General features: G+C 41.0%; 1 protein-coding gene across 1 annotated transcript in view; it reads left to right on the top strand.

The window, feature by feature from the left end:
- The window catches only part of TRIM44 (tripartite motif containing 44), a 113,962-nt gene that overhangs the window by 33,332 nt on the left and 57,046 nt on the right, over positions 1–23,584 (top strand). Inside the window, exon 2 of the mRNA XM_040980111.1 lies at positions 2,165–2,242. Coding sequence (XP_040836045.1) covers positions 2,165–2,242 — 78 coding nt within the window. The remainder of the gene's footprint in view (positions 1–2,164; positions 2,243–23,584) is intronic.

Consider the following 23,584-nt stretch of genomic DNA (forward strand, 5'->3'; position numbering starts at 1 on the left):
TTTTCTTTGGACCTGTAGAGTTTTCTATCAGAGGTTGGCTTTGAGTCTGATTGCCATTCCTCTATAGGTCAGTTGATTCTTTTTGTGTGAACATTTAAGGATCTTTATGCTTGATTGAAGAGAGCTTGATCATCATGTGTGTGGTGAAGATTGCTTTAGGTCAACCTTGTTAGGAGTTCTGTACCCTTCTTGGATGTTGTTTCTCAATTCTTTCTCTGTACTAGGGAAGCTTTTTTCTTTGTTGTTTCATTAAATACATTTTAACACCCATCTTCTCTTTCAGTGCCTTCTGAAACTCCAATAACTCATGTTTTTGCCTTTAAATTGTGTCTCTTAATTCTTGAATACTTTTTTTTTTGACGCAGCTCTGCTTCCAGTTTTCTCATTATTTTCCCATTGTGACAAGAACTATTTTCTAATTCTGAGATTCTTTCTTCTGCCTCATTTGTTCTATTATGGAGACTCCCCACAGAATTTTTATTTTGCTCTATTGCAACCTTCATTTCCAATAATTGTACTTGATTTTGTTTGTGTTAGTATTTCCTGTGTGACATATTCCTTAAATTCCTTGAACTCCTCCATGTGCTTCTTGTTGGCAAGAAGTTTTTTTAATGAATTTTCTGAATTTTGTATTCTCTATTTCCTCTGTCTTCCTCAGTTAATTCTGAGGTTGGCATAGGTTTTTGCTCCTTTGCAGGGGGATCTTCAGTAGTATTTATTCTGCCTCTCTCTTCTTTTGCACTTGATCATTGTACTTCTGGTTAGCACATTCTTCTCCTTGGGGCAGGTTTCTAAACTATGTCACCCACAGGTCTACAGTTCAGTTTTATTGATTGAGTTTGGTACGCAGTTCTTTGCACTCACTGTGCCACTCCCTCCAACGAGTTTCAGGTCTGGGCCCTTGTGTTAGACTTCCATCCCGGTCTCTACAGCACCAGCTCCTGGCTCACTGCTCTCCACCTCCTATGATCCCATGCTGAGGCTGCACCATTGTCTGTACAGCCTTTCTTCCACTTCCAGTTTGAGCAGTTCCCAGGATTAGGGAGCCAGGGAGACAGCAGGTGTCCTAAATAGCTAGGTTGCTAGTGGTGCTGATCTTGCCAGAACCTGCTGGTCATTAGGACTGAGGGCCACCTGGACCTATTTTGACCTGTAGGATACCAGAGTTGGTATTATTTTTGATGTGGAAGTAGTATAATGTACTGAGCTCAATGGGTTTGCTCCCAGCTGAGTGCGTGAGCAGTTCACTGTGCCATAGGCTTTGCTTCTCTACACAAAATGGCACCTGATTTGGCTCTGTGGGGGTCCACCTAGTTCCTGCACACCAGTTTTGGATCTGCTGCTCTGTCTCTGCTCCAGGTTGAATCAAACAAATCAGCAGGACGGGATTTCTTTGCCTGGGTTCACCTGCTGATCTCCCAGTGAATTCTTCTTCCCATCTGGGTGCTGATGGATCTCTGGCTTCTGGTGGACAGCTCAGATTACTGTGTGCTGACTTCCACTTGGGTCATTACAATACCACTCTGTTGTTTCCACTGCTTTCCCATGCCCGTCAGTCTCCTGGTGTCCCTCTGCCATTGGCCTGTTCTCTCCTAGTTCCTGGAATATGCCCTCTCTGCTTTACTCTGGCCAATGCTTCTCCTTCTGCTTAAATATGTCCTTACCCTATTCTGCCATATTGATTCCCCCTTAATTTGTAATTTTTAAGAAGCAAATATTCATATACAAATTTCTGATTACTTTTGATGTAGACACTGCTGGGAAAAAATGATGGGCTTGATTTTTATATCAACTCATAAGGCATGGAGAAATATATTTTAGAATTATTAAAATATATGTTCCTACTATATATTAAGAAAATAAAGAAATTTCTTTTGCCAAATATCAGCCCTCAGTGAGCAGCAGCATGGTTGAACTTGAGATGAAACCATGAGTCAGCCTGCATGAATTGCATTTAAATTTTATTGCAGTAGACTCTAGGCAATTTATATCTCCACCTCCTTTGTCTATAAAGAATGAAAGAGGGACAGTGTAGTTCTACTTAGCAATTTCTCTTGACCGATAAGGGAACTTAGCTTTCCATATCACTGTCTTCTGAAATGCTGTATTTATAGAGCATGAAAATATTGCAGGCATATTGACCCCTGACTTTCCTTTTTTTTAGAGCAAAGACTCAGGTGGACTGAAGGCGGCTATGATAGAGTTGGTGGAAAGGTTGAAGTTCAAGAGCTCAGACCCTAAAGTAAGTATTGTTTTGGAGTTAAGTGTTGGTATCCCAAGCACCCTGTTGTCTTTATTAATGTGATGGTTGTTAATAATTGTGTTTCTGAACATTGAGATAAGGTCTAATTAAACCTGCCCATCAAAAACTATGTCCTAATATGTCTGGAAATAGGGGATCTATTTTTTCATTTTTCTGTTTTATGACTTACAGTACCTGATCATTAATTGTTTTCCCTGAACTGCTGAAAAATGAATTTTCAGTCTTCTCTTACTAGGCTTTTGAGGCTTTGGTCCTCTGTTCATTAAATCCAGCGAAAGGCATCTGAGATACTGATGAGCTTAATGCCAGGACTGGAACAGGATCCAGACCCATCCAATTGCTGCTGAGTACTGGCATCTTATTTCTGCCTGCTTGTAGCAGCCAGCTGCCATGGCCAGTGCCTGTGTCCCTGTGACCTGAGTCTAGCCTGAGAAATGATGTAAGCATGTCAGTGTTTTTTATGCAAGATGTTGGGGACTAGAGGGTTGATATTCTGGGAGACACCATATCAAGTGGGGGCGGACTGAGCACTGAACTTGCTGGAAGGATTATGACTAACACAGACTCCATTCTCCTTCCTACGCAGATACTTTCTGTGGCACTACCTGGTTTTGGAGCCAACTGGCTCTGCCTGAAACTCAAAACTTCTCAGAATTAGAGAAAGAACACGGTTTTATTTTACTTTATGTGCTTCAGTTTTTTCCCTTCAAATTCTTTAGAAGGGAAATTGGGCTAGTATTTCTTGAGTACCTGCTAAGAGCTGGGCAGTGTGCCGGGATGCCTTATATAATTGTGGTAAAATACATACAACAAAGTTTTAACCATTTTCAGTGTATAATACAGTAACATTAAGTATATTCAACTGCTGTGCAACAACCATCATTCATCTCCAGAAACAAACTGCAGTACTGTATACAGTAAATGCTGACTCCTTATCTCCCCTCCATCCTTACAAACTTTTGATTGCTGTACCAACCCCATAAAGCAGCTTATTATTTGTATTTTATTAACAAAGATGCTGAGATTTAGAGAGGTGGATCATTTGCCCCAAATCTAGTATAATGTAGTGACAGTGGGATTCAAGTTTTGACGTAAGTGTTCGTACTCTTTTATATAATGTTGTAAACTTATCAGTTTCTTTTTTCTCCTACCATTGTGCCTCAGTTTTTAAGTTGGAACACTATATGAGACAGAGCAATATGTTCCTACAGTCACAATCCATAAAATAAGTTTCTTACAGCATTGAAAGTATTGGGACATCGTTGATATCTTCTGATGACGTTTGAATGGGATCCAGAGGTAGAAGTATTTTGATAGATAGGGAGAGGTTTTTTTGTTTGTTTGTTTGTTTGTTTTTTTGTTTGGGGCTCAGTGCAATGGCCCAGTGTCTAAATGCTCGCCTTACATGTGCCGAGAAACTCTGGTTTCAGATCATAAAAATCTTTCGCCTTTTACATGTGCTAAGATCCCGTGTGGGCCCTGGTTTGTGTCCCGTCTGCTCCACATCCCATCCAGCTTCCTGCTTGTGGCCTGGGAAAACTGCAGAGAATGGTCCACATTCTTGGGACCCTGCTGAGGAAGCTCCTGGCTCCTGGTTTGGATCAACTCAGCTCTGACCATTGCAGCCACATAGGGGGTGATCCAGTGGATGGACAGTCTTTCTCTCAGTATCTCCTATCTGTCAATCTGACTTTCTAATACATATAAGAAATCTAAAAAAAAAAGAAAAAAGATTCATTTGCTTGAAAGGCAGACTTACAGGAAAGAGGGAGAGTGATCTTCTATCTGCCAGTTCATGACACAAATGGCTGCCATGGCTGGGTTTTGCCATGGCTCCATCCTAGTCTCCCATATGGGTGAAGGGGCTCAAGCACTTAGGCTGTCTTCCACTGCTTTCTCAGGCACATTAATAAGGAGCAGGATTGGAAGGGGAGCAACTGGATTTTAAACTGGTGCCAAATGGGATGCCAGTATTTTAGGCAGTGACTCAAGCTCATACTAACCTATGACATTAGCCCTATAGATAGGAAATTTTAAAATACCTTTTATTAACGGGGAGGAGACCTGGCACAATAATTGCTCCTTTAGTGAAGATGAATCAGTTAATTATTAAAGGTTACTGAAAGCTTACTCAGTCACTCAGTGTCTAATATCTGGGGGGAAACTGCTTTGCTGAGGTGGATGACTGTCTTGCTTGTGCCACACTAGTGACTGTAGTTAGCAGGGTAGCGAAGAAGGGGAGAGAGTGTATAGATCACACCAAGCAGCCCTTATGTATGATGGTCATGTAGGTAAAGTGCTCTAGGATCCTTTATGAATGCATGTAGGACTTCTGATGGAGAATTGGCCAGAAGTAAAAAATTGAGTGGTCCAGGGCCCGATGCTGTGGCCTAGCAGCTATAGTCCTTGCCTTGAACATAGCAGGATCCCATATGGGAGCCGCTTCTAATCCTGGCAGCTCCACTTCCCATCCAGCTCCCTGCCTGTGGCCTGGGAAAGCAGTGGAGGATGGCCCAAAGTCTTGGGACCCTGCACCTGTGTGGGAGACCTGGAGGGAGTTCCTGGCTCCTGGCTTCGGATCAGCCGGCCCTTGTGGTCACTTGGGTGAAGATTAAAAAAAATTGAGTGGTCCTGTGAGAAGAATCCACGCAACCTCTGAGCTTTCAAGTGAAGCATCATAAGCTACAGGGTATTGTGGGGAACCTGACTTGAGCCTTAGCTCAGTAGATGTTTACACGTACACCTCTGTTTTACCCCCCCTTTTTTTTTTGTTTTTTTTTGCACTGAACCATTTGCATTAATCTGTTTTATTTTCAAGTCCTATCTTAGTTTAGCACGTGCAGATATTGTATATTGTTGAAGTGATCTTGAGGTAGCGTGAACATAATTGCAAAGTAACGTCCAGGTCAGAAAGGTGAATGTAAAATGAGCCACTGAAATAATGTCTGAAAAAAAATTTTCCCTGAAATAACTTGGTGTCTTCCAAAAGCATCCTCAAGTTGTTGGTTTCTTCTGTTTTGCCTCAGAACCCTGCCCTCCTCCTGTGGAACTGGCCCGTTTCAGAAGGGCAGAGTCTCCCAGGCGGGATGACCTGTCATTTCCTGGCACAGGAGCTTTACATGGAAGCATTGATTGAGTCATGGAGTACCAGTCGCTATCTCTGCCTCGCTTCCCCTAGAATTCCCTGAAGCGTCACACAGCTGGATTAGTACAGACACAACAGTCTCCTGGCCCTGAGTTAATTCTTAACTTGGAGTTTTGGCAGAGAACAGATTAATTGCTTTTAAAATTATGAAATAGTATGTGCTTACCAATTAAAAATATTAATATTTACAAAGGAAAATGTAAATAAATTCTGCCCCTAAACAATTTGCCATAAAACTTTTGAATTTTTTTGTGGAAATATATTTTGAATTTTTAAAATAAAAATGTGATACTTATGGTTTTACCCATTACTGCTTATTATGTAGAATACCATAGCCATTCTGTGTGGAATGTGGATTTAATTCTTCTTCTTCTTCTTTTTTTTTTTTTAAGATTTATTTATTTTTATTACAAAGTCAGGTATACAGAGAGGAGGAGAGACAGAGAGGAAGATCTTCTGTCTGATGGTTCACTCCCCAAGTGAGCACAACGGCCGGTACTGTGCCCATCCGAAGCCAGGAGCCAGGAACCTCTTCCGGGTCTCCCACACAGGTGCAGGGTCCCAAAGCTTTGGGCCGTCCTTGACTGCTTTCCCAGGCCACAAGCAGGGAGCTGGATAGGAAGAGGGGCTGCTGAGATTAGAACCGGCGCCCATATGGGATCCCGGCGCGTTCAAGGCGAGGACTTTAGCTGCTAGGCCACGCTGTCAGGCCCCTAATTCTTTTTCTTAGTGGAATATCTTGTTTAGCTAAAATATTTGTCAGACATTTTTCTTTCAGATTGTTGGTTCCTGAGCTTCAGTCACATGAAAATTATTTGGAAGGTTTATGAAAATACAGAGTGCTAGGCTTGCCCTCCAGAGTTTGTGGTGCACTTGACTTTGGTGGGGAGACTGTTTCATTTCTGTAGTGCTTCCAGGTGGTGCTCGTCGTGTCCCTCAGGAACCAAACATCTGAAACCTACTGTGCTACAGCTGAGTGATTTACCCTCACTTTTGTTTTATTTTTTTTTCATCATTTCTGTAGACAATGTGAAGAATTACTAGAAAGAAGTTTAAATAATTTCAACTTCGTGATAGAAGATGAAGTACATACAAAAAAAAAGTAGCAAGGAGAGTAGAAAGGGAAGTAAACTGCTCAGTGTAAGAGTTCAGGATTTATTTATTTAGTTTATTGGAAAGATTTATTTATTTATTTGATAGTTATGGTAGTGGGGGAGGTTAGGAAAGAGAGAGAGAGAGAGAGAGAGAGAGAGAGAGAGAGAAATCTTAAATCACTTCCTCCATTCCTCAAATGACCACAACAGCTAGGATAGGGCCAGACTGAAGCCAGGAGGCTGAACCTCCATCCATATCTCCAGCGGTGGCAGGAGCAGGTGAGTTTGGGCTGTCTGCTGCTGCTTTCCCAGGCACATTAGTAGGGATTAGGATCTAGGTGGAGTAACGCAAGATCCGAAACAGTGCTCACGTGGGATGCCAACATCAGGTAGCTTGATTTGCTGCATCTGATGCTGGCCCCTTTGGGACTGATACAAACCATCATTGCTAACAGAGAAATGGCAGAAGATAAAAACAAGAAAGGGACCTTATCAGAGCTTAGGAGAAAGACCAAGGGCCATGCCATCGTTTAGGAGTAGGTTATATTCCAACCTGGATGATCAGTAAGAAACACGGATCCCAGTCCCTAGGGAGAATCTGAGCCCAAGAATCAGGGCCAGATGGTTGAGATAAAGCACACAGGCCTAAGTGAAAGACTGTGCATTACTTTGTGGTGAGTCCTGTGTTTCTGACGCAGACTCTGTGCACCTAGAACATCCTATTTCAGAAGATGACTTTATTTTAAAAGATGTATTTATTTTTACTGGAAAATCAGATTTTACACAGAGGAGACAAAGAGAAAGATCTTCCATTTGCTGGTTAACTTCCCAAGTGGTCACAGTGGCCGGAGCTGAGCTGATCCAAAGCCAGGAGCCTCTTCCAGATCTCCACAGGGTCCCAAGGCTTAGGATTGTCCTCTATTGCTTTCCCAGGCCACAAGCAGGGAACTGGAAAGGAAGTGGAACAGCTGGGATATGAACCAGTGCCCAAATGGGATCTCAGCACATGTAAGGTGAGGGTTTTAGCAACTAGGCTACCATGACAGGCCCCAAGAGATGATTTTTTATAACATTTTTTCATTTTTAAGAGAAAAAAAGATTAGTAGGGAATGGACTTTCAAATTATTAAGTTGCCTAAATGTGTTTGACATGATTCAAATTGCAAACTTTTATTCCTAGTTGATTTCTTTAAACACATTTATTGCACAAAGCAGTATTTTTGCATTGGATTTTTTATATTTATGCTACAGTTTAGGGAAATTGAAACACATAGTCAGAGTATGTGTTAGTGTTAGAATGTGTCTATGTGAATTTGTTAGAGATCTCTGAGTTGTTTATTTATCAGCTTTCTTTTGTAGTGACTACACATAAGCTTGGAAAACACATTCCACCCCGCCTGCCCTGACCCTCATAATTTGCTTCTATCTGCCCAGTCCTCAGGAAAAAAAATGGATCAGAAGCATAACATGATGAGCTCAATCATACTAACCTCTTATTATAAGTTAATAACAGCCACTTTCTCTATTAAATATTGATTGCTTTTCTTTCCAAGATATGGTGCTCTTTCGTATTATTGGTGTGGTTGAAGCAAGCAGTTAAAAACATAGTGTGCGGCTTATACTAATTGCATCAGCAGAATTTTGTAACTCAGAGCAAGTGATTTACATTCTCTGAATGAATGAGGTTAAACTTAGAGTCTGGTCAGAATGAGGATGTCTGAAACACCAGGGTTTTTTTCTTTTTTTTTTTTCCCTGTTCTTGGCTGTAGTGTCCAGGGGTGTTCTTACTGAGGTGCGAAACCAAAAGAATTGTCTAACACAATGGAATCAGTTAAATGGATCTAAGAATGTTTTTCTTACCTTACTGTTGTTCTTCAGCATTTGCGTAGCATTTTGCTATTACTGAAGAACCTTACAGTCGTTCTTCATAGGTATTAATTAGTGTGGAACACTGCCTAGTCCTTCTGTCTTCTGTATAAACCAGAATGTTGACAATAATTACTAGTTTTGAATATACAGATGATATTTCAATATAAGCAAAACCTAATTAGAATTCTTCTTGTTAATGTTTATTTCTCATAAAAGTTGAGCCAGGTCTCATTCTGGTCCTTGCCCTGTACCAAAACAGCAATATTAACTGGGATAATGTTTTTTAATCTTGTGGAGGTAGAGAACTGAAATGCCCTAGCTATCAAGTAACTGCACCTGAAAGTGTTTTTTGAATGATGAGAACTTTGCCTTATTTATGCCTTTATCATAAAAAGGTACAAATAGTGTATCTTAGAGGGCATGAATTATGTTTATTTTATCGCTATTTTCTACCCTTACTAGCATGAACATGGCATCCTAGTAATATGCATTATTTATTGCATATGACAACAACCTTATGAAAATAAGAATTTGTCCTATTTTATAGATGTAAGTCTGAGATATGGGGCGAGGGTTTAAACAGCTTGCTTACAAGTGATGCAGACAGGAGCTCAGATTTGTTTTATTTATCTCCATGTATTTTTTTGTCCCTACAATATTGTTGAATTTGTGTGTGAGTATACGTACACGTAGTCTGCCATCTCCAACAGTGTGACCTTTTGCTGATTATTTTCCCTTTATATTTTTCTTTTACTTTATGGGTTTTATCTCCTTTACTGGAATCTGGCAGCCACAGTGTCCAACGGCCCTAGAGCAATAGGACTGAAAATGGTCTTTTCCAACACAAAACATGGGGAGATGGTAAAGAAGCTATAATCTGAGAGCGTTCGGCCCTGGGTGAATGGAAAACTGAGGCAAGACCTTCAGCAGTTTGATATGACTGATGGAAGGCACTAATCATGAGAATTGCTGTGTTGCCCAGGTCTGCACTAGGCTCTGTGACTTGAAAACCACTCATGCCGAAGGATGTGGAGAAATCGGAACCCCATACATTTCTGAAAGAATTTGTGAAATGTGGAAGTCGCTTTGGAAATGTAGGAGTTGCATATGACCCAGTAATTCTGTCTTTGGTGTATAACCAAAGGAAAAGAAAATGTGTTCAGGAAATGTGCACACCGGTTTTCATAGAAGCATAGAAACAGTCCACCTGTCCATCAGCTAGTGAATGGGATAAACAAATGTGATATATCCCTACAGGCTTATATGACTTGACAATAAAAAGAAATGAGGTACTAATGTGCTTTAACATAGGCAGTTTGGTTTAGGACAGAGAAGCCTGGGAAGAATATTCTTCTTTCCCCTCAGAGTTCTTTGTTAGTTTGGACATCCTTTTAATAAAGATTAGTAAAAGAAAAACAGGAGTTTATTAAGACATCTGTGCTTCATGTCAACATGTGAGAGACAAAGAGGTGACTTTAAATTGATTCTCTGGGATTCAAAGCCACAGATGTCCAGGGAAGGCACTGTAGACCAGGTAAGACTCATGCAGATGTTTAAGTTGATGCCTTCTCAGTTTACCTGGAGATTTTAATGAGAGTTTTTACAAATTGTGATTTCCTTTAATGATGTAATTTTTTTTACAAAAGGTAAAATATGAACTCCTGTCTGCATCACTTATCAGCAAGCTGTTTAAACCCTCGCCCCGGATCTCAGACTTCCATGTATAAAATAGGACAAATACTTATTTTCACAAGGTTGTTGTCTCTTACATAAACAATCAGCTCAAGTTGGTTTTTCTGCCAGAAGAGTATATTTTGCACTGGTAGGTTCTGAGCCTGTTTAGTAGTAAGTGTAATTTCCACCACAGCTAAACTGTTCACAGATTACGTGTTGTGTGACCCCATTCAAAAGGGAAGTCCCGGGGCCCGGCAGCGTGGCCTAGCAGCTAAAGTCCTCACCTGGAACACGCTGGGATCCCATATGGGCGCCGGTTCTAATCCCGGCAGCTCCACTTCCTATCCAGCTTCCTGCTTGTGGCCTGGGAAAGCAGTTGAGGACAGCCCAAGGCTTTGGGACCCTGTTCCCATGTGGGAGACCTGGAAGAGGTTCCTGGTTCCCGGCTTCAGATTGGCGCAGTACCGGCCGTTGTGCTCACTTGGGGAGTGAATCATTGAATGGAAGATCTTCCTCTCTGTCTCTCCTCCTCTCTGTATATCTGACTTTCCAATAAAAATAAATAAATCTTTTTTTTTTATTTTTTAAAAATAGGAAGTCCCGGAAAAGCCATTATACAGGGAAGTAGATTCAGTGTTTTCCAGGACTGTGGAAGACTAAGAATAGGGAATTGCTGATTGCTCATGGCTGTGGGACTTTTGGGGGATGGGGTTGTGCTGGAGTCCATGCAGTAGGCGTGGATGACAGGAAGGTGTGAAGAGAACAGCTCCCTGCTTTTCACGGCCTGGGGAGCTTCCAGCTGTTTGGCAGGGCGTGGCGGATTTCTCTCTGACCCCCTTGACACAGTCTCACCCCCTTTCACATGGACACTCAAGCACCCCACTAAGAATTTTGTAATCTATTGAGGCATTGTTTGCCCCATGAGATGGCTGTTCAACCAACATGAGCTTGAGAGTTAATGTTATTGATAATATCTTGGTGAGTGGGCCTTTAACTGCACACAGGAGTACAATTAAACTCAATGCCGTTTCTGAACACCTTATTGTGAGCCTACCCATTGCCCTGAAATCTGGCCCAGACATATAGCGTATCTTCTGGGAAATGGCTTGATAAGAATTTTACAACCTAATGAAAGTGGTGGAAGTATGGGCCCAAACTGCTATGACAAAAAATATAGCTACTGTGACCCTGAAGGCTATCCTGCTATGGCAAAAAATATAGTTACTGTGACCTTAAAGGTTAGCCTGTCCTTGCAACTCTTTAGAACATAGAAAATGTAGTTGTTTTAGCTGCTTTCATATTTTTTTAACTAGAGGAAATATAGGGCAATTTTACTAACATCATAAAGATATACTTTTGATTACTGTTTGATCGTTTATGAGGTTGTAGAGCCTGCAGTTGTAGAGGGATTTAATGTTTGAAACTTTTTGTCTTAGATGTTTATGTTTTTTCTCTTTTGATGTATTTTTCCCATTAAGTGATGGATAAGTTGTAGAATAAGAATAAGAATTGTGGTAGGAGTGTATTACTCATTAAGATGTGTTGTCTACTGAGGAATTCTTGGCTGCAACATCAGAATGTATAATACCCTGTCTTAAGGTGAAACAATTTGCAGAATTCTCTTTGGAAACACTCACTTTTCCATTGTAGAGTTGAAACCAAAATGGAGTAAACATGGTTCATTGCTAACTGCAATTCTTTTCACCATTATAACTCTTGCTTTACTTGTTTAGCTAACAAACTGTGTGGGCTTCCTAATGGCCAGCGTGCCCTTTAGTGCCAATGGCCCCCAATCCCCATAAACCAAGGCCCCAGTCTTACTAACCCATACGTAATTCAAGGTAGGGATCTGGTTGTCGCAGGTGGTGCCAAGGATAGAACCCAGACTTGAGGAGAGCAGGTGGGGAGTGGCAAGCCGAGATAAATAAGGAATGTGTAATCCTCCCTCATTGATCCCTCAAGCTGTTGTAAATTGTGTCCTCCTGGGGCTATGTCCAAGGCTATGTAAAACTGCCCCTAAAAGAAAGCCTTGTACTGCTTCTGTATAAATAAAGCGGACAGCTTTCTCGCTTGGTCCACAATGATGTAGTGGTGCGTCTCTTCTCTCTATGCCTATTTCATGCACCCTTCTTGAGCTCCGTACTCAGCTGGAGTTGGACTCCAGCAGGATGGGGGAATGACAAAATCTTAAAATGATTGGTTGTGGTGAGGTTGCACACCCCTGTGAATATACTAAAAATAATGACTTGTACACTTTCATTGAGTGCATTGTAAGATAAGTATATCTCAGTGAAACTTGAGAGAGCTTGTGGTGCCTAAATCGCTTTTTGGGACCTTTCAGTTGAAGTGTCAGCAATAAATAGTCTTTGTTTCTATTTCCTTTCCTCTTCTAGACAAGGGTGTGACCCTGTAGCAAGAGGAGGCAACATACTACAGTTGTTAAAAGCCAAGGCTGTGGGATCTGGATGCCCTCACACCCAGCCCCAAGGGATCGGCTCCAGCATTGGTAACTTCACAGCCTTGGGCCAATCTTGCACTCGGCCTCTTCATTTCTCAGGGTTTTTTTTGGTTGAATTTGACAAATAGGAACTAACAGTACATACTCCATAGATTGTGAGGAAGATTAAAAGAGAATCCTTTAGACTGCTTAGTACAGAATCCTGCAAATGGTTGCAGCTGCAAGTCTTTCTAGCCCTGAGACCCAGGACTGCTTAAAGAGCAAGGAGGGGTTCATGGGCCAGCTTCTTCCTACAAAGTTTATGAGACCGTTTAAGCCTTTCTGAATGGAAAAAAGTTTATAAATAACTGGATTCTATTCTTTGATCTAGTAATACTTCCAAGAATTAGTGACACTTACAGATTGTGAGTTTTATCAAAGGTCCATTGATACCTTTTTTGAATGATGGTAACATGCAAAGAAGAAAGACGTGGAGATATCTCCACAGTTGGAATTCTTTGGCATGGCTCCTTGGGTGGCTCTCTGGGCCCTATCTTGCTGCAAAACTGGCCTTAGTTTAGCATAAGTGGTATTTTGAAAAGTTAATGGAAAGCACATATTATGAAAAATTTATGTGTGGATTTGAAAATTGTTTGTACCAAAATAAAATATTTTAAAATTCTGATTTCCATAAAGATAAAGTAAGTTTGCCTCTTCCAATGAGGGAGTGTATCTGCCTTTGCAGTATGCAGCTAGATGTGTATCCGTATATTCCCTTTGGAAACAGAGACAATAATAGGAGCTGTTTACACATTGTTGCAGAGCAAACTCTAGATAGCATAATTGCCTGGTGTCAAAATTAAAAAAAGTTAAAACGCATCTCACAGATGCTTTAGAAGATGCATATCTTTTCAAATAGATACCACTGAAGCCTGACATTCTTCTTTCCTCTGTTACAACTTCACCCTTTCTTTTGGGGGGACCCCAGTGCTCCTAGTTAAACAACATACATTCAACCACAGGCATTTTAGGAATAAGGTAGGCATAGTTACTGAGCTGCTTGGTGGGTAGAAAGCAAAAGATTGAGCTTTAAGTGGCTTAATAAAATTGTCACACTGGAATGTTCTCTCCCTGCTCTGGTTCCTCTGTGCACTGATAAGAGACTTGATAATGTACTCCACAAGAAGCTGGCTGGACTGATTGTGCAAGTCACAAGGAGAGGGGTGCAGTTGTCAGGATTCCCCAGAGCAGTCACATTTCACAGTTCCAGTGCAGGATTGTATTTGACACTTAATTTAGGAGCCTAACTGTGTAGATATATAAAACTTCACTTTAAAATGAAATGATTTTAAGTGAAATTGCTCAGATTTTGTTTAAGGTGCTGCTTTTCTCTTGTTCCCATCTATTTTCCTTTCTTTTAGTTCAACTCTCATTTAGGTAGGAATTAAAACTCAGATTTCTCAAAAACAAAGATATTTTCTTTGTCATCTTAAGGCTAATCTTGTGGAATTAAGCTTTCAGTCTTCTGAAACAGACTAAGTCTATTTGTAGATGCTTGTGTTAATGTGTGTATGTGTATAATTACATACATATATGTAATTATAATTTGACCATTCTTCTGATTGGCTCTGCTGTTACCCAGGGAGCAAGATAAATTAGTTCACTATAGCGTGAAGAGAAATCCAATTCAGCCAGGGAGCTGATTGATGACCATTCCCTTGATGAATGACTTTTGAAATGAATTCTGAGGTATTGCCACATTTGTAACTCAACTAGTGACATTATTCCCATTGCACAAATGAAAAAATAAAGATTTAAGAGAGTAAGTGGCTTGTGCAAGATCACAGGGTTAATGAGACTAGTAAGTTGCGTTTCATGACTTCTTTATAAAGTTATTAGGGGTTATAGCAATTTACTAACTTTTTACCTACAAAAGATGAATTGGAGGCCAGGCACAATAACCCAGTGGCTAAATCCTCACTTGGGATCCTTCCAGATCCCATATGGGCACTGTTCATGCTGCTCCAGTTACTCTCCAGCTCCCTGCCTGTGGCCTGGGAAAGCAATAGAAGACGGCCCAAGTTCTTGGGACTCTGTACCCACATGGGAGACTGTTTCTCAGTTAACTCTGAGGTTGGCATAGGTTTTTGCTCCTTTGCAGGGGGAATCTTCAGTATTTATTCTGCCTCTCTCTTCTTTTGCACTTGATCATTGTACTTCTGGTTAGCACATTCTTCTCCTTGGGGCAGGTTTCTAAACTATGTCACCCACAGGTCTACAGTTCAGTTTTATTGATTGAGTTTGGTACGCAGTTCTTTGCACTCACTTGTGCCACTCCCTCCAACGAGTTTCAGGTCTGGGCCCTTGTGTTAGACTTCCATCCCGGTCTCTACAGCACCAGCTCCTGGCTCACTGCTCTCCACCTCCTGTGATCCCATGCTGAGGCTGCACCATTGTCTGTACAGCCTTTCTTCCACTTCCAGTTTGAGCAGTTCCCAGGATTAGGGAGCCAGGGAGACAGCAGGTGTCCTAAATAGCTAGGTTGCTAGTGGTGCTGATCTTGCCAGAACCTGCTGGTCATTAGGACTGAGGGCCACCTGGACCTATTTTGACCTGTAGGATACCAGAGTTGGTATTATTTTTGATGTGGAAGTAGTATAATGTACTGAGCTCAATGGGTTTGCTCCCAGCTGAGTGCGTGAGCAGTTCACTGTTGTCCCTGCAGTGTGACAGGCTTTACCACCCTGTACAAAATGGCACCTGATGGCATTCTTGATCTGCTGGCCATTAGGTCTGGGGACTATCGGACCTATTTTGGGTGTAACCTGTAGGCTGCCCCATTGATGCAATGCATTGAGCCAGCTTAGTGCATGCACAGTCCTGTCCCACAGCCTTTGCCTTCCTACACAACACGGTGCTCAGTTTAGCTCTATTGGGTGTCTGGGCTGTAAAATCCACCCAGTTCCTGCACTGCCAGTTTTGGATCTGCTGCTTTGTCTCTGCTCCTGGTCGAATCAAACAAATCAGCAGGTCAGGCAGTTCTTTGCTCGCTTTTCTTGCTGATCTCCCAGTGAATTCTTCTTCCCATCTGGCTGCTGGTGGAGTTGAGATCTCTGCTTGCTGACTGCCACTGGGGTATCTGGTCACTGCAGTTCCACACTGTTGTCTCCACTGCGTTCCCATGTCGGTCAGTCTCCTGGTGTCCCTCTGCTGTTGGCGTGTTCTTTCCTATTTCCTATAATGTGCCCTCTCTACTTTACTCTGGCTAATGCTTCTCAATTTGTTTAAACATGTCCTTTTACCCTATTCTGCCATCTTGATTCTTGTCCTCTCAAACTTTGAGTGTTACTTTCCACCTCCTATTTCCTATGCAATAATTCCTGAAGCAGAAGCTCTTTCTAATTCTACCTGGGTTATGGTTGCCAGAAAACAAAATGGACTTAAAAGATCTCCTATTCTTGGTACATGTCCTTGAGTGTCTGTTAGAACTTATCATTCTACTGTCATATTTTTTATAGCAGGGGTCATCAGAATTTTGTTACATTTACTGAGAGAAGCGGTGCTCAGAAATTGTGGTTTTTTTCTTCGTTACCACCCTGGAGTCAGGAAAAAAAAATTCTAAGAGCAAACATTGGAATGAAATCAAAGTGAACCCAGGATCTTTAGTGAATTGTTCTCTGTTATGTCCAGTTCAGTGCCATGTCATTGGGTTACACATCTAATTGTCAAAGCAATAAAGTCATAGCAGCTGACAGCATGAACAAGCAACCTTGAGAGGAGAGGTTGCTTGGCAGCCATACAACAGTAGTAGTGGTTACATAGCCATCTCTCACATAAAGAGCTTCTTCTTCCATGACTGAGGTGCAGTTACTGTCCACTCCACAGCTGATAACACTTCCAGTACAACTGTTTATTTGACCCTTCTTAATTAAGAGCCTTTGGGAACCAAGGTCCTGAGCCTCCAGTACTATGTGTGTGGATTGTATTCATATGGACATGTGTTATTATGTTGGTGTGTCGGGGAGAGAGGGCCACAGGGAGGGAAGAAGAGGAAGCAGAAGCATAAGGTTCTATGCAGTAGCCTGTTCAAAAACTATAGTATTTGGGTCCCTGTACCAACATTTGTAAGAAGAAGCACTTTGTAGAAGGATTAAGTTTTCTCTTATTTGGAATTCTTACCTGAGACTGAGACAGTGTTTTCTGGGTAGTCAATGGTACAAACCACATCAGAGATTGTGTATTATAAGACCAAATGAAATCTAAGACCAAGGTGACAGAGTGAAGGGCATATATAATCTCTAAATCTAAAAGGAACAAATGTGGAATTTGAGGTCAAGATTAGAAAGCCAAGATTTCAGACCTGGTGGAGATGTGTGTGAGTTGGTAAACCACAGAAGCAGGAACATTGCAATTTCCTCTAGTTGGGGGAATAAGGGGCTGAGGTGGAGCTGGGGCTTAAATGATGCAGTAAAGAAGATCCCTAGGTGTTTCATGGAGGGAACTGGGGAGAGAATGTGAAGAAAGGAAGGGAATTTTTCTTTATGTGCAAGGTCCTGTGCAATTCCCTTCTAGTTACTTATATCCATAAACTTACGATCTGGTAGACAAAGTGGAACTCCAGATTGCAGCATGTGAGAAGCTGCCTAAATTGTAGTAACAATAAATGGAGCTAGGAAGTGGTTCCATTCTTAAAGGGAATATGCGGGAGAATAATGTGGTTATAGGCATATTGCGTATTCAGCTCTGGAGTTGAAACTCACTTAGTATGTATATGAATTTGAGCAAATTTCTTACCTTCCTACTTTAATTTCTTCATCAAATGGTATTATAGTAATAGCCACCTTATGGTATCCTTGTAATGATTAATTGAATATACATAAAGTGCTTAATGTAGTGGCTAATACACAAGACACTGAAAAAAGAAATGGTTATGATTTATGATGGTGGTGGAAGATTCAGTTTGGAGTTTGATAGTTTGAGTAATGGAAAAATATCCCAGATAGACACGCACATTAACCGGCAGGACCTGTACAAGTAGTTTCCTGGAGTGAAGATCCAAGCTTAGATGCCATCTCTATGGAGGTAGTAGTTAAATTCTGAAGGTGAGATGAAATTGCTAAGGAAGAGTTTGGTATTTTTCAGTATAAAGTTATTTTGCTCCTAGAGAAATTTAGGATGTTGTAGTGGGATGTGTGTGCTGTTGGAGTTAATACTGCTGCTTGGTGCACAGAGGCCAGAGATGCTACTGAGCATCATACAATGCATGGGTCATTCTTGCTCCCCACCCCCTGCCACAATACACAAGCAGGAATCAGGGGCTCCTAGTGTCAGAATGTGATAGACTTTCTCAATCACAGGCACCTGGAGAGAATATATAGATTGCAGGGTTGGAGCCAGGAAACCAAAGCGTCACAAAAGTCAAGGATTACAGTAGAAATGAGAAGGGAGAATTTACAGATCAAGGGCTGTTGGTTTTTAAACACTACAAACAAGAAAATGCTGAAATGAAATGGAGTTGAGATAGATGCCTAATTCCCTGAAATTGTATTCTTGTTTAGACAAGAGGAGGAGGAATTAGATGCGCAACTGGATTGGTAAATTGTTCAAGGATCTAACAATCAATGCAGTTGTATCATTGTAGATTTTCCCATCATTTAATCTGTTCTTGTTACGAAATTTCTCCACTGGCAGAAGTTTGGAAGGTGTCTTTGAGGACATATTGGAAACCATACACAAGCCTTAGTTTTGAGCTTCCCAGCTTGAACATTGCCATGACCATTGGCAGATTGAGAGTTTCCTGCTGTGGTGATAAGGACCAGCAACATATGAAGCAGTTCTGTTTCCTGCCTTTTCATTTTTCCAAGTTTAGAATAGTGGCCATTAAGATGGGAAGGAGGGAAATAAAAGTGGATTCTGGCTTTGTAGGAGAGATACTTAGTCTTCAAACTATTTCAGGCAGTCTTCAAACTATTTCAGGCAGTTTTTATGTTTGTTTGTTTTTTTCTGGTCACTTTTGGAGCAGTCTGTTAATCCTTGCAATGTGTTTGACTAATGGAACAAGTACTTTTGAAATCTCCCATTGTTGTAGACTTGAATACATTGTTTTTAAAAAGATTTATTTATTTGAAAGGCAGGATGACGGCAGTGGCTGTAAGATATTTTCTATGTTCTGATACACCCTCGCACCCCCTCAAGTGTAGGGTGGAACTGGACCAGGCCAGGGCCAGGAGCTAGAACTTCATCTTTTAAAAAAAAATTTTTATTTTTATTACAAAGTCAGATATACAGAGAGGAGGAGAGACAGAGAGGAAGATCTTCCGTCCAATGATTCACTCCCCAAGCAACCACAACGGCCAGTGCTACGCTGATCCAAAGCCAGGAGCCAGGAACTTCCTCCAGGTCTCCCACACAGGTGCAGGGTCCCAAAGCTTTGGGCTGTCCTCGGCTGCCTTCCCAGACCACAAGCAGGGAGCTGGGTGGGAATTGGAGCTGCCAGGATTAGAGCCGATGTCCATGTGGGATCCCAGTGTGTTCAAGGTGAGGATTTTAGCCACTAGGCCACCGTGGTGCCAAGCCCCTAGAACTTCATCTCGTTTTCCCAGGTAGGTGACAGGGATTCAGCTACTTGAGCCATCATCTGCTGCCTTCGTTGGAACATTAACAGGAAGCTGGATCATAAGTTGCTTAGCTGAAATTCAAACCTGGCAAATCTGGAAGCAGATACAAGCACAAAAACTGACTGCTTCACCTACTGTGCCACAGTGCCTGCCCTTAGATGTTTCTATTTGTAGTAATGCCCTTCTCTAGACCTTTGATCTTTCTCTATTTCTCTTTGGAATGCCTTTCTGGAAACAATTTCCCTTAAGCCATGAATTCTTCTAGCTAGTATTTGTTGTTTTTATAATCTGCCTCTAACACAAATAAGTGAATACCACCTTGAATTTCTGCAGGCAAATTAGTTTGGAAATTAGTGGGTTATATCACTTTCAAGTATATATAGTGCTGTTTTTGAATATAAGCTTCCTATTTCAAGATTTTGTGTGTTTATGTGAGTGTTCAGTACTAATCTACATGCCTCTTGAGTTTGGCTTAGCTTAGGAATATGGACTGTAAAAGTGGATACAAAGGGGCCAACACCATGATAAAGCCGACTAAACCTCTTGCAGTGACAACATCTCATATGGGCACCAGTTCTACTGGCTGGTCCACTTCCAATCTAGCTCCCTGCTTTTGGCTGAGAGGGCAGAATGGATGGCCCAGGTCCTTGGGCTCCTGAACCCATGTGAAAGACCTGGAAGAAGCTCCTGAATCTTGACCAGCCTGATTCTGGCTGTTGCAGCCATTTGGGGAGTGAACCAGTGGATGGAAGATGCTTGCTCTCTGTAACCCTGGCTTCCAAATAAATAAATAAATCCTTAAAAAAAGGGGGCCCAGTGCAATGACTCAGTTGGCTAATCATCCAAATCTGAGCACCATGATCCCATATGGATACTGCTTCTTGTCCCAGCTGCTCCACTTCCCATCTAGCTCCCTGGTTGTGGCCTGGGAAAGCAGTAGATGATGGTCCGACTCTGGCATCTTGCGTACTCCTGTTGGGGACCTGGAGGAGGCTGCTGGCTTTGGATCAGCTCAGCTCCAGCCAGTACATCCATTTGTGAGCTAGTGGATGGGAGATCTTTCTCTGTCTTTCGTTCTCACAGTAAATCTGCCTTCCAAATAAAAATAAATCTTTAAAAAAGAAAGAACTGGGTAAGGTGTAGCTCTTTAGTTGTTAAATCTTTTGTTCAACACAGGTATCTGAGTAGGGATAGCAGCAGAAGTAGCCTATCAACCGGGGCAAGGCCTCTGTCAAGAAGAAATGCATTTGAAGAACTTAAAACCGAAAAGGATCATTGCTGTCACAGAAGGTGTGGTAGACTGGCTAGAGGAGAGTTTCTCAGCAAGATTTCATTGCTGACCTTTTGCTGAGCGCTTTTCCCCTTTACCTGCAAAATGAGGAGATTGGACTCGGGTATTTACTAGTTAATTCTGATAATAGACAGATATTGCTATATTGATGTAATCTTACCAAATATATTAAGTAATAAAGCAACATTGTACCCTCCTGTAGCTATAACAAAGATACAGCATGTAGCTTATAAACCAGGATGTTGACCATTTCACGGCATTCAATTGAATAAAAGGAGAAAACTGTGTACGGTTTTGTCTGTATTGAAGACCAGTTCTCTCAGTAAAATCCACTACCAGTAACCTAGGCAGTACTCTAAGGGGGAGGGGGAGATTTTTCTTTTGGTCAGAACAGCTGCACTTTGGTCTTTATTACCCTTTGGGGTTCCATGCTAAGATTTTGTTTAGTTTAAGAAAAGTACAAGTTTATAAAGATTTGACATCAACTGATAGTAAATGATATTTGAAAGAAATTTTTTATTACCGATTTCAGCATTCTATGATGCATCCAGCTTTCCCTTATCTGTGTATGCAGAAATTTCCTCTTTTAATGGAATGTAGATGTGATTATAGTTAAAACTGTAACATGGGGTGGGTATTGTGGCACAATGAAACCCCTGCTTGTGACACTAGTATGTGTACTGAAGTGCCAGTCCTGGCTCCTTGTACTTCCAGTTCAGCTTCCTGCTAACATGCCTGGGAAGACATCACAAGATAGCCCAACTATTAAGTTCCCTTCTACCCTTGTGGTTGACTGGATGGAGCTCCTGGATCCTGCTTTGGCCTGCCCCAGCCCTAATTGTTGCTGGCATCTGGAGAGTGTACCATGGATGGGAGATAAGACTTAATCCCTCCCACTTCCAACCACTCTGCCTTTCAAGCCCAAACAAATCTTTTTTTGTTTTGTTTTATTTTGTTTTTACTGTAGCATGTAACTCACTTGGATAGATACTGTGTAAGTCCCAAGAACTAAATAACAATGGTTTTATAAGTTTTTATCAGGATGGAGTTTTGATGACAAAGAGATAGAATGAAATCTGAAAGACAGTTTTGGAAATGGCTTCGCTGTCATCATTGGGGGGATCCTTTTCCAGAAAGACACCCCATGCTCAGTGTTGCATGGAGTTAGTCTGGGTCTGAATGGATGCCACTGCATAGAGCTTTGTTCTTACTGCTTTAGACTGGAGCAAGGCATACTCCTGTGTTAGTAAAGAGTGGGAATGACAAGAAGCATGATTATTCTGCTTCCAGTTCTTGTTTGTGGCATGGTCTTGTTGGAAACCTGTGTAAAGCAATAGGAAATAGAGAACTCAGGTTGTTTTTTTCAAAATTAATTTTTTATTTGAAAGACACATTTTAGAGAGAGAGAGTTTTTCTGTCCTCTATTTCACTCCCCAGATTATTGGTTTTCACTATGGTTACCATTTTTAGTAGCTTTAAACCATTGGGAAAGTTTTTCAGATATACAGAAAATTTCTTAGTGAAAGTTTTCCAGATTTAGCATTCGAGATAGAGTACTAAGTCATTTAAAACCTCATTTATTTCAAGAGTAGAGATCTATCAATAAATGGTCACCATAGAGTATATCAACCCTTATGTGTACATATGAAAATAATAAGAAATTAAAATAGTACCCTGTTGTCAGAATTTGCAGGGTTACTAATAACATTTAACATCCCCTTCCCCTCCCTGTTTTCCAGCATCAGTGGGGCATCTGGGGAGAGTATATGAATTCCGGGGTTTATGACACTCAGACATTTAATATATGAACAGATCTGTATCATATGGGCCTTTTGCATTGACCTCCCTATGGTAGTACTTTAGATGCTGCTTAAGATTCAAGCTATTTGCAGACTTTAAGAGGCTTTAATTAAAAGTGGTCTCCTCTGGGCATATTGCAATAGACTAGTGGCTAAATGCAACTGCTGGGATCTCATATGGGCGCTGGTTCGTGTCCTGGCTACTCCACTTCCCATCCAGCTCCCTGCTTTTGGCCTGAGAAAGCAGTAGAGGAAGTTCCAAAGCCTTGAGACCCTGCACATGCATAGGAGACCTGGACTAAGAAGCTCCTGGCTACTGCTTTTGGGTCAGCTCAGCCCCAGTTGTTGCGGCCACTTGGGGAGTGAACCAGTGGACCAAAAATCTCTCTGTCTCTCTCTCTAAATCTGCCTTTCCAATAAATAAAATGAAATAAATCTTTTTTTTAAACGGCTTCCTCTGTTTTAGTATTTCCCTTTATCATTCTCTTCATAGGTTTATACAATTTGGTTTTCTTTCTGATAAATTGTTACAGTGAATAGAGTCTAAGACTAAGAACCAGTTAACTTAGATTAAAACTACATTTTCTACCAGATCTAAAATCTTCTGTAGCCTTCCCTTTTTACTTACTTACTTACTTACCTCTTCTTCACTCCTTATCTCAACTACTCATAACTATTTTCAAATGCTTATAGAATAAATATGATTGTGAAGAAGCATCAATAAATGCATTTTCTGGCAAGATTGGCAATTTAGAAGTTCTTTTGTAGTTTTCTTACTGTATTTTGGTCTTTCTTATGTCCTAGCCAGATACAGTCTACAGTTGTAATCTCTTTTATTTCCAATTGTTAATGTAAAACAAAACAATAACATAGCTTCATTTGTCATGTAGTAAAATTCTACAAATCTGTTATTAGTGAAGGTGTAAGGAAATGTTTATTTTATACATTGTAGGAATATAATTGGTATATCTGTGTTAGAAGGCAATTTGACTGTATCTGTCTATATTTTTATAGTATGTATGTTATCAGACTGCAGGGGTCTCCGAAAAAATTCCTGTGCAGTTACTAAGAAGGATACCCAAGGATACTCATTGCAGTTTTCTTTGTGTTAGCAAATTTTGACATCCTATATTTCCATTAAAAGGGTAACAGTTAAACAGGAGATAGAGGCATTTCAACACTTTTTTGCGCCAAAATAAAGTTTTAATCTCATTTTTAACAATGCTTTAAAGTTCTTTCTAGTATCCTTATATATATCCATGTCATGCAAATAGCAGGCATAATACAAAGTTTGAGGTAGGTCTATGTTTACTGATTATTTTAAATTGAAAAGCAAGACAAGCCAGTTTTTCACTGTGATGTATTTGCATAAAAACTGTATAATTGCCTGTATACA

The sequence above is a fragment of the Ochotona curzoniae genome, unplaced genomic scaffold (genome assembly GCF_017591425.1).
Source record: "Ochotona curzoniae isolate NIBS_2020 unplaced genomic scaffold, NIBS_Ocur_1.0 contig_3432, whole genome shotgun sequence".
Taxonomy (NCBI): domain Eukaryota; kingdom Metazoa; phylum Chordata; class Mammalia; order Lagomorpha; family Ochotonidae; genus Ochotona; species Ochotona curzoniae.